Source organism: Toxotes jaculatrix, chromosome 4 (assembly GCF_017976425.1).
Source record: "Toxotes jaculatrix isolate fToxJac2 chromosome 4, fToxJac2.pri, whole genome shotgun sequence".
NCBI classification, from domain to species: domain Eukaryota; kingdom Metazoa; phylum Chordata; class Actinopteri; family Toxotidae; genus Toxotes; species Toxotes jaculatrix.
In genome coordinates, this window is record NC_054397.1 from 15,967,675 (window position 1) to 15,979,971 (window position 12,297).

The window sequence follows — 12,297 nt, forward strand, 5'->3', positions numbered from 1 at the left end:
ACTGGAGTTTTAAAAACTTTAATCAAATACACACATGAAAAAGCCTGACATCAGCAAGTGTCCTTCAGACCCTGGAGTTGTTTGAGGCCGTTTTATTGATCTCAATTCACACAGCATTCGTTTTTTTTACTTTCATTTGTAAATGAAAGTGACTTTTTTTTTTTTTTTTTTTTTTTTAAAAGAGGAAATACAGCTTTATTTCATCTGCCAGCCAGTTTCACTGTCAAAGCAGATTTTACCTGTCACACACTGCCTCCTAGTGGCCAGTTTATGGAGCACACCCACAGTGTGTCTACATGGGCAAGTTAATGAGAAGTGACACTTGTCACTGTTATCACTGTAGGACATCTGTGAACTGAAAAGACAGAAGTGACGGTTTAGAGGCTCACTGACTTCAAGTGAGCAAAAGTGCACATTATTTGGCAGCAAAGCAACGACACAGTCGGGAACAATCTGTGCCTCAGTGTAAGAACATCATCACGTGATCATCTTAAGGCAAAGATGAATTAGATTTTAGAAAAAAGCTGTAATTTCTCCCTTGCATGATTGTATCTTTACATAATTATACTTTGATATCGCGATGAACCATGACTGTATGACAAAGATGGATATCACATAAAATCACATAAAATGATCAATCCGACCTTCATGAGCCCAAGCTCTACATATGAGTAAAACAAAATAATTTTCTTTTATTTAATTACAGCTTGCTTGGGAAAGTTAATTTAGACAACGGAAATTCTTAAACCAATAAAATGATTTATATTATCACAATATGATTCTGCTGAAAGTCAGTAAACAACTATATTTAATTATTGTCCAAATGTAATAGAAAGTGGTCTAAATTTGTAATTTCTTAAAACCTTAAAAAGCTGAAATGAACTTGCTGTCTGATGTTTATGATTGATTACACTTAATTGATTTCTTTTTTTATTGGGGAGGATTTTATATATAATAAATAAATAGAGATTGATATTTAGATACAGTAAATAAAGACAGATAGATATTTACATGTAATAAATAAAGACAGAGCTGAAGATTAAAGGAAGATTAAAGTCTTAAGACTGTTCCAAACTTCCTCAGAGTCCACATGACTACTGCTCATCATAATGCAGTCACGTATGAAACTTCACAATGATGCTGTTCTTACTCAGCAGCAGCTCCCCATCAAAAGCATGCAGGCAAAACCTTGCTTTCCTTTTCTTTGTCTCTCTCTTTTTTCTCCGGGTAATTAGCCAACAGGTCACTCTGAGTAATGGGTCTGGGATCAGTCCAGAGTAATTACACTGGGAGAGGACTGACCTCGGATATGCCTCCGCCTAAGGGTGCCTTATATGTGTGTACGTGCTTGGGTAGGTATGTCCATGAGGGACAACAAATGTGAGACAAAAAATGTGAGATGACTGTGTGTGTGTGTGTGTGTGTGTGTGTGTGTGTGTGTGTGTGTGTGTGTGTGTGTGTGTGTGTGTGTGTGTGTGTGTGTGTGTGTGTGTGTGCCCTTTCCTGACCTATGGACAGGCAGAGACAAATCACCCACTGATCTCCACTGGCCCCTCCTCCCCACTTTCAGAAGGTCAATCCAAATAAGAGACAAATGGCTTCACTTGCTCCTTCATCTGTGACTACACCTCAGTTAAGGAAACAAATGTACTGTTAATCTGTTTATTTGGGCAATATGTATATGTCACAGCATACAGTATGTCTTTTGTTCTTCACCATCACAACAGGAAGACAGGACACATTAAGTGAATGTTCAGTTACTCTATTTAAATACATATTTCTGCCCTACACTTGAAAGCAGGGCAATGAATGCCTTCGATTTCCTTTCTGCTTTTTTTAGTGTTGTTACAGTAATTCAGCTGAGGTAGGAAGATAAATCCATCTCTGTTACGTGAACATATTTTCCTTTCTTATCACAATAAAACACTAAGGGAGTTACTAAATGAGGTTACAGGGTGTGACCCCAACGATAACCCACCAGTTGGCATTATCCCAGTGATAACTACACTATTTGTGGTTAACCTCTCTACCTAATGACCTCTCTGGAGTGTAGTTGCTGTTTAAGTGACTGTCTTTGTCTTTGGTCTTAAAATGAGAGCAAGTCTTTGTTTCCCAGCACCAATATAACAACAGAAAAAAGGACACATGTCCAATCATTTTGTCCCTTATTTTGTATATTAAACCTTATTCTGCGACTGGGTTTCTGTATGGCAAGGGGTTAGAAATAAGGATCTCCAGGTGAAATAAAGTTTCTTAAATTTCAAAGCTGGTCTGAGAAGTGATAAGAAAATGTGTTATTTCTGACCACATGTGGTCTACGCTTCTCTGTCTAGAGATGTTAGATAGAGCTCGTGCTGCAGTGTTTGATGGATTGATGAACAGCAGGTCTGCCTGTCAAGATAAGGTTCCCCCGTCTGGCTGAACACACTAGATAAAAATCAGAGCGAGCCTAGTGTCTGTAGCCTGAAGTGAACCTAATGGTCAGGCTTTTCTTTGTCATTTTCCCTTGAATATGCTATAGCAATTTAACATCACTTATCACATCCATTTAAAGTAATAACATATACTGTAGATTCCTGTGGCTCTGACAGCACTTAAAGCTATATCACCGTTAAAATGAGTCAAATATTAAAATCTCTTTTATGGTTTCACATTATACAAAATGGAAAATTCAGGATGTCTTGTGCATCATTTTAGACACGTTTCTCTGCAATTCAGCTTGACATATTCATTATCCTTCGAAACCTTGAGACTGGAATTCAAATGGAATAAATTTAGGATGTGCTTGTCTATAATATGAGTTTATAAAGATGGATTTCCAATAGATTTGAAGGGATTTATCTATTAAGAGCACAGAGGGCATTACATGCTCGAGACAATGTAGTTTTGGTACCCATAAATGTAATAAACTGGCAACATATGCTAATGTCATGTCCAAAAATGTGTGTTTATGTGACTTCTGCTGACTTCAGGCATGATCAGTAATCAACCACCACGTGTTGTTCACTTTACACTTGTGTATGTGTGTCCACACTGACCTTGCACATGAAATGCAAAAGGTCGCTTAGATTAGACGCTTAGATCAAAGTACAGAGGGATACTGGCGAGGAAGCTGACAGATGGAGATCACATGACCCCAGCGAGAGGAAGTGCAATGGAGTGAGGTCACACAACGGGGAAAACAATAACGCTGACAGAACACGGAAGGAAGCACAGGATACTCGATGTGTGTTTGTGTGTGCGCACGCGCGCAGATGACGTGTGATGTCATTTCCTGCTGGAAAAACTGAATGGGCAGGAAAGCAGCTTATCAAATAGACTTCTGACGAGTTGACAGCCATATGGAAAAATATACAAGAACTTTAAATAATTGCTGCTTGTAATGTTGCCAACAGCTACATTTTAAAAAAATAATTAAGTCACTGAAGAAAATCAATTAACAATCACAAGTGGAGTAATAGGGGAAATAATCATTAAGCAGTTTTGAACACATGCCAATAGAATGATGTGTATTGATGCCTTGGATATACTTGGACTTTAGTGGTAGGTATTTACACTGTACTAATTTCAAATCTGTGGCTATACGTGTGCCCTCCAGGCAGGTTACGCTTCAGTTCGACTCCTATTACGTAGCTATTTATTACAAATAAATAGCTACATCCTCCATAATCTAAAAGAGAGCCATGTAAAACCTTCAGCACAGACAAAGATGAGAAATTCATAGTCGTATACAGTATAAACATTATGGCAACACGTCACACAGGGACAGACATAGGGACAGCATTTGAATATACCGTGGGAAATGTGCCATATGACATATGAGTGCTGTATTTCAGAGACTTTTTGGTATTTCAGCTTAGAGTCAGTATAAAGTACAAACCAGGATCATATAAAATCAAATGGCCTAAATCATGAGGAAAACACACCCATCATTATGTTTCATCAAGAGCTAATTATAAAATACTTGGCAATGTGGTTAATAGTGATCTAGGGACACTGATTTATCAAATCCACGACAACAAAGCTTTCCCTTTTTACCGTCGCATGTGTAAGGGTTCACTCCTAGTGATGAACCTAGACAGAATTATCGATCAGATCTACAGCTTTCCTCGGCTTTACAGAGTATAGCAATTTTCAGCTCATTCGGTTTAGTTGTCGTGCCCGTACCTTTGCTGTTTTGGTTCACTCTCACTGCTCTCATAGTTTAATTTTTGGCTGCAGCAGGCAGATGTTTCCAGTGAAAAAGCTCTAAAACTGTACACTCCCCGCTCAGCACCAGACAGCAGATAGACACAGTTGGCGACAAGCTGAGCCAGATTTCAGATATTTCCCTCAGGAGTTGGTAGAGACCAAAAACAGAGTGAATACTGGACTAATATTCATCAGGTGGATACAAACACCACTCCAAATGAATGGTAATGCTGCTCTGCAACTACTGGATGTGTAACAAAGATCGCCACATCAATTTAAATGGTGATGATATGTGAATGTTATGTCCAAAGCTTGTTTCTGCTGCCCCCAAGAGGCAAAAACAAAAACAGTTATAGCAGGTTTAAGTTTCATATAATGCTAGAAAATGTTGTGTATATGTGACTTAAATATTAATGTTAAATACGCCCACTGTTAAAATGTGAGACAAACCTTCTAAACTTAAAAACACTAGAACATACTTTTTAATTTCCCCATGTGCGGATGTGTAGTTGTGAAGGGGCTTGACAGGTGGGTTTACTCAAGTGAGAAGGGAAAAAAAACCTGTATACTATATCACTACACTTTACAATGGCAAAACTAAAAGGCAACTGAACACAAACATAGTGCGACTACAGTTGTGTGTGTTTTTTTCACATCAAGTCACAAGCTGCATCTTAGAAACTCATGTAACCCTGTGAGCTAAACTCTGTCTCTCTCTCTGTTGCATATAGTTTTACTGCGACTGTAACGCTAATTACTATTTAACTGCTATACTACTGTGTCGGCTGCTGCCAAGGTTATGCTTTCATCACATAACAAAAACCACCCTGGCTCCAATTCTGCATTAAGTACAGACATGGACTGCCACAAATACAGACAGACAGTCTGCTGTTTCTACAGACAGACAGGCCTCCAAGGACATGGTTACTTGTTTTACTGACAGATAGGCAGACATCAGATTAATCAAACAAGCCACTCCGGTTACTGTGTTTTGGGTTTTTTTTTTTTTCTCAGCGAGAGATCTGATACTCGGGTCAGTCTGTTACCTCAGTGTGAGAGGAGAAGGAGCTGGAAGATATGAAGTAAGAAGTAAAAAGTTCAAATGAATCAGAGTCCAAATGAAATGAAATCTGGAAAATGTGACAACCTTTTTTACTCATTGGGGTTTGAATGAAAACTAACTTACAGCCAAGAGTGTAAAGCTGCCCTTTCCTCATCACATAAGAAAATGTAATTTGGATTTATTTGAGCCTAAGATAGCCTGTTACACTCACTTTAATCTCTTTTCCACTTATGGCACTGTCATTTTAAACTGGTACGCCTGTGCTAAAGCAATCACACAAGCTAGTGAGCTAAGTCAAAGCACCAAAGCATCGTTCTGCTTAATCAGTAATTTACTGTAGCCTCTAATTCAGCTTTTGCACATGCAGTCAAAAACTACACGAGATTCCATATGAGATCCAAAGGAAATCATGCATGAACAGACAGAAAAGGATCAAAACATGTTAACAAAGTACATCATCTAATCTATCCCAGTGACTACTTAAAGTACAATTGTACTAAAGTGTGTTTTGTTTTACATTTGTTCTACAAGCCAGTTTTGTCTGCATTTTTTCCATTACAAACAGAGTTTGGAAGAAATTTTTGGGCCTCAACTCTCTGCCTAAAGGACTCAACAATGCAATTCTAACTCCTTTCTTTAGTCTCAGTCAGGATGGCCACAGTTATGGTGGGTGCAACTATAAAATAAGCCCCCAAAGCAGAAGAGCAGCTTGGAAGAAAGCCACACTTGTGTTGGCTAGAGCTGAATTGGACCATCATGCCCCAGTGGGCCGACTGACAGAATCTTCAGACACAACATTTTTTTTTTTTTTTTTGCTGTCGGTCTACTCATTTGACATGCTTAATCATGATATCAAACTGAAAAATACACATTATTCACCACTTTTATGGTCTGTCAGGAGATGACAGTTCACTAAAAAGTTTTTGGTTTTACTTTCCTGCAGCAGCAAACCGATTAACATAAATAATAAGAACTGGGTAAAGATGCAGTGTTTAGGATTTGGGCTTTGAGCTGGACTAAGACATACATGGTTAAAGTGGACTTACTGTCAGGGTTGGGGGATTTGCGTCCAGCATGGTTAGGTGAGGAACAGCGGAAGGTGGTCACAATGGTGTTGTGGTGTGGGTTGGGGTGGTGTGGGTGGTGCACTGGCGGGTGGTGGCCATTGTTCTCTGGTGGAGCTCTGGTGATGCAGATATCAGGCTTCCGTACATCCCCGGGACTGGGGGGCTCAAACTTGCGAGCGTGATTCTGCTCGGGGGTCCGGCTGGTCCCATTGTTGTTACTGTTGCCCTCGTTGCGCCGTATCACTGGGGAGTCAGTAGGCGTCTTGGCAAAAGTGACCTCCCTCCTGTGGCTCATCTCGGGGGTCTTAGAGTGGCCCAAGACCTCGGGGCGTTTGAGGGCGCTGTTGGTCACAAAGCGCGTGGAAGCAGGGCTGGTGACGTTGTCCACCGGCTTGTTGGATGAGGAGGAGGAGATGTCGATGGAAAGTTCGGAACGGCGTGACACAGGCTCGGGGGTCTTGGAGCCTCCTCCGCCCATAATGGAGCGAGGCTGGGTGTAGTTGAGGTTGTTGTTGTTGTTGGCGGCAGTGCCCAGGTCACGGTAGTAGATGCTGGTAGGAGACATGGCATTACGGTGAGGGGAGTTGGTTGTCCGGCGGGAGCCGGGGGAAGAGTGAGATGAAGTGTCAACATCCTCCACCTCAAAGGACCTCTTCAGAGCTGCATGTAAGGGACACAGACAACATTAGTTGATTAATTGATTAACTGATTGACAGAAAAATAATTGGGAAGTATATTGGTAATCATCTGAGTCTTTTTTTTATAGAAATGTCGGCCATTTTCTGATTTTAGTTTTTCCGAAATAAAGATTTGATCTCTGTTTTATATATATTTATATTGTAGAGTGGATATCTTTAGCATGTGGTGACCCTGTTTCCTAGAAATTAAATTTATATGCAACTAAACTACAACAGCAAATACGTTTTGTAGGAAATGTAATTGGGACAGGATTATGTTTTCTATTAACATAATCATATGTTGTTAATTTACATATTTGTACATACAGATATGTTGAAACTGAAGGTAACGCAGAGTTCATGCCACAGAGAACATATTTGTCTTCTGGGAAAATATCTGATCTTGTAGCACAATATCCACTTGTTGAGCTTGCTGTTGTGGTTTAGTTGTAATTATAGGCAGCAGGGTTGGATGTGGAATGTTGTACAGAGAAAACAAGACATTTGACGAGGTGACCTTTGGCTCTGGAAATCTCTTTTGGACAGTATTGTCTGACATTCTTTAGACAAATACATTTATCAGCAGATTAATTGATGCTTCAATTAATAATGAAAACTTTTTTTTTCTTCAAAACTTTGCTTATTTGTCATATACAAGATGGTTTATCCCTTTGAGCCTGGGAAAAGTGACTTAAATTCATGCACTTGTGAAACATGAAAAGGGAACCCAAGCAGACACTTTTTTTTAAATGGGTCACAAGCCAAAAAGGTTGGTAACCACTGGTTTAATCCACAACAATATATTTTTTACACATATCCATGTTTGAGTAAAATAAATTAAGCCTAGTAAAAGAAATATTTCTGTTTTAAATGTTGTTGAAGTATACAGCACCACATTAGAGAAACACTGAAGTAAAGTTCAAGTACCTCTAAATAATATTTATACAGAGTACCTGACCTTTCCACTAGTGTATAAAGCAGAACATCACAAAGCAAACTGACTCACCCTTGATTTACAATTTCTTAACCAAAACAAGCTCATCTTTCCCTTGTTAACCTATTTACAGGTCAAGATTGCTGTTTATAGGAAGTAGGAACAATATCATAAAATATTCATTAAAAAAAAAGTCATACCAATTAACTTAGCAGTAAACAAAGTGAATTGTTTTTCTAAAACACGTTATGAGCAGTATCCAAGTAGTAAAGAGCCTGAGGTTCGAGGGTGGGGTAGCTGTAGAAGCAATTTTGGTGGCAACACAAAAGAAGCAGCGTGCACCACCAATTAAGCCATACCTATCTAATTTCATTACATTCCCCATCACAAACAGTTTTCTCACCACAGCGTGCAACATGTTTAAGTTGATGTTCTTTTGTCATGACATGGATGCTACGTGTGTGGTACAATACAATATAAAATTCTAGGGTTTTACACAGAGCCATTTGAAGTGTTTCATGACATGTTACAATGCACGCAAACTGCCAAGGATCTAGGCAAAAAAAAAAAAGTCCTAAGTCTCCCTGTTTATGAGCAACATGAGCAAAGAGATAGAGGCACATCCTTCCCCTCGGTTGTGACACGAGAAAGTAGCTGCACTGTCCAAGATGAAGATAGTGAGGGATGGAATCACCCCCTGGGAAGAGCGCATTGGCTCAGCGTCAACTCGAATTTGACTCCCATCGTGGAGTTGCTGTGCCAAGCCAGTGGCCAGGAGCTGCTATCATAATGACACACTAGTTAGACCAGTCCGCTCACGCACACCCTTAAGAACATCTCCTGTTTCCAACAATCCAAAACTCAGAGCTGATTATTTGATCTGTTTGTGGCCTGTGGTGTGTCTGCGTGTGCTCGTGTCTTTATGTAACTATATGTAGTTCTGTTCAAAGTGCTTGTAAAAACGAAGCGAGTGTGTGTTTACGGGAATGTATACATGTTTATTTTTAAGTGACTACACCCACAGGGAGAAAACCGTGCCCCCGTCCCACTGCACTCTGTGTAAAGCTGAAACTCTGTTAGGGGATGCGGAGCTCCACACAATCACACATCAGCCAGCACCGCTAATCTAATTTACTGCTATAAGCTGATTCATTCCAACATGGTGGACATTTGATACAATTTACCCCCCCTCCATAACAAAAAAATTCAGGTCACAGCCAATGTCTTGTTCCATTTTCGTCTTAGTCGGACACACCAAGAACGCTCTCGTTTACCACAAGCATAAATGGGTCTGCACTCACGTTCTTGGAGTTTATGGTGATTTGTGTTACAAATCTCCTTAACTCCTCTCCCATCACTGTACTCCCTTTATCTAGACCTTGAAGCATGGTTACCTTTCATCTGTGGCATTCTTACACCGCAGAGGGAAGCTATAGTCAACTCCAGATAGTTTTACAGTACCTACATTATGTGTGGAAACCATGAAATGCCCCTTAATAAGCACAGAAAACATCTTAGTGTTTAAAAAAAAACAGCCTCTCATACCCACTTCAACGGTCTTTCTCACACAATTTTCTCACACTCCCATTGCTCATTTTCTGTGCTGAAGTTCTGATGAGAACAGAGTTCATTATCCAATAAGGCACTATAAAACAGTTTTAACATCCATCCTTTGATAGATACAAAAAAAATTATATACAATAATAAACTTGCAATTTGTAAGTAGTATCCAAATCCGCAACGCCATTGGACTGTGTCCTTCTTAGTCCTGCTTTCCTCTGTCCTGCTTTTTATGATTGCTGAGAGGGAGTCCAAGGCTGTGGCTACTTTCAACTCTGGCCAGAGAATAAGTTAGTCTGCCAAAACCGGTCTGCAGATTTCATAAGGAGCTGAAAGGTTGTGATGGATGCTAAGCCTGTATTGTGTTGCGATTCATTTTGACCTCCTCCAAGAGTCCCAGTAGTTTAGGAAACTATATACACTCTAACATCTCTTCACCCTTGCTGCAGACTTTTGTTACATTTTGGAGGAGCTGTAAATGTGAGAACTAAAGCTAAACGTGGGAGGGATATCAGGACCCACATTCACAAGTTTTGTCATAATAAGATTTGAACCAAGACGCTGTTTTGCCTGTAACTTGTTTAGTGATCTTAAATTAGTAGTTCTGTTCTTGGCTGCTTTGTGATTAGGAGCACCCCGACACAAGACTAAAGCAGAGGACTTGAGAGCTTAGTTCTCAAATGATTTGTTTGTATTTCGAGACTGTTCAGTCAAGCGCACATGATTTAATATGAGAAATAAATCTGAATCTTTCTGTGCTTTAATGTTGTTGTTTAATTTGGTCTTTCCCACTTAGATGATCACTCTTATATTTTAAGGATCTCGCTTCCTCCCATAGACACCAGGGTTTTACGTATGGTCAGTGGTAGTTCTGTCCCTCTGTCTTGTTTAGCTAAACCAGGGGAAAGGACTGAATTTGCATGAATATCATAAGTACAGCATCACACAGTGAAAGGAGCGGTATTTGTGTATGAGTGTGGGACTGACAGATGGATGAAGGAGAATCGTTCCCAGTGAAACGGCATTCCCAGACTATGAGCTGGAAATGGGAGGTCCAGTCTACCTCAGAGGAACCTCATTAACGGCAGCCGTGAGTCTAGTTTCCCCATGTCCCTCCACTACCTATCACCGCCCAGTGTCCAGTATCTCATTGGGTCTCATGTGGGGAAGATAATGCAGCACAGACAATACAGCTCGGGATTATTGCCGCAACAAAAACAAAAATGGAGGCAGCTGCATCCTTACTTTGGTTCATGGTCATTTGTTCTAATACAGCCCAGGTGTTAGGCTACGCTGCCTCTTTATCATCAGTGTCATCACTTACTACTCAAGCACATCCCAACCAACGAACACAAACACTCAGTATCATCTCAGGCCAGATGCACTAATAAGAGATAGTCAGGAGTTAGAGGGAGGAAACCAAACAGAGACAGAGGAGGGAAGAATGGGAAAGGAGGAAAAAGAGACTGGAGATAGAGAGACAAAGAGGTTGCTTGGTGAGAAATGGGGAGGTTACCACTTCTATCACTGATATTAGTTGGCACCGACAGTTTTGTGATGTTACAGTTTACACTGACTGATGATCCCGACATCTAAAATGAAATCAATGTTATACTGCACCTGTAAAATCTAAAATAAAGGCCAGGACCCAATGTTGTTCACATTGTGTCCTGGCTCAATCATTATTACAACATAGTCATGCTATAATCTTTGCCTATAATCCTTCACTAGAAGTAAAGTGAGTATGCTTTATTGTGTGTGTGAATATATTGTGTGTGTGAATATATAGCAGAAACTGTTTATGGATTCTTTAGTCCTGATGATTGATATTAGGCTGCTATTGACACTTCCTACAGATGTATCACAATAAAATCCTCCCAGGCAAGTGAAGGGATAATGTCTCCTGAACTGCCAAACAGACTTTTGATGTGAAACAGATGGAAATAGTTTGCATCACCAGCAAATAGTAACAAGAGCAGATAAACAGGGTTTCTCACTACATGATGAAACAGGGAGAAGTTAGAAATAAAAGCCACACTCAAATAAAAAAACCTGGTCCTGTAACTGGTGTGACTGTTTAAAGGAGAATTCTACACATAAAATACAGTTATACTGTACAGCTACAAAAAAAAAAAAAATCACCTCACCAGTATTTTAATGAATAAAGGATGTAATTTATTGTACATAGCCTTGAACTCATAATCAGTCTGGTAATTCTAACCTCAGTCAATAAGTCAAGTGATCAAGACAGTTAATCTCTGTCAAACACTGGTTACATAAAACCATTTTATGCACCATGGCCTTTATCTGATGTCAGTAACCACTGAATACAAGTCGTTGTGGTGAGACCAGGGAAAACATGACCAAACCTCCCATCTGACAAGGCCAAACAACGAACGATAGAATTTCACACGCTGGTATTTTGCTGGTTCAGATGAAACTTTAATGCTACACTGTCAAACACACACTTCCTGTTACTGCCCACTAATGGTGTTGTATTTACTAATGCTGCTGTTTCAGATTTACTGCATGGTTCCCTTCTGGTCTGGCCGACACCCTGTGTCCAGCACAAAGGAATTCTGGGACTGTTATAGGTATATGGTAAAGATATGTTAGAGGAAGCTGGTGCAGAGCTTGGGTCAGAATGGTCATTGTTTTTGTAGAAATGTTAAAGTACAAGATGTTTAAAAGGAGGATCTGAACCCTAATGAGAGCCATTTAACTCCTGACTGAAGATGTCAGACCACACACACACACACACACACACACACACACACACACACACACACACACACACACACACAC

The 12,297-nt window shown here is 40.0% G+C and overlaps 1 protein-coding gene across 3 annotated transcripts in view; it reads right to left on the reverse strand.

Annotated features, from left to right (window-relative positions):
* Positions 1-12,297, reverse strand: part of sept9b (septin 9b) — a 71,521-nt gene that overhangs the window by 35,134 nt on the left and 24,090 nt on the right. For all 3 annotated transcript variants that reach the window (XM_041035692.1, XM_041035691.1, XM_041035690.1), the window contains exon 2: positions 6,301-6,981. In XM_041035692.1, the coding sequence (XP_040891626.1) occupies positions 6,301-6,981 (681 nt within the window). The remainder of the gene's footprint in view (positions 1-6,300; positions 6,982-12,297) is intronic.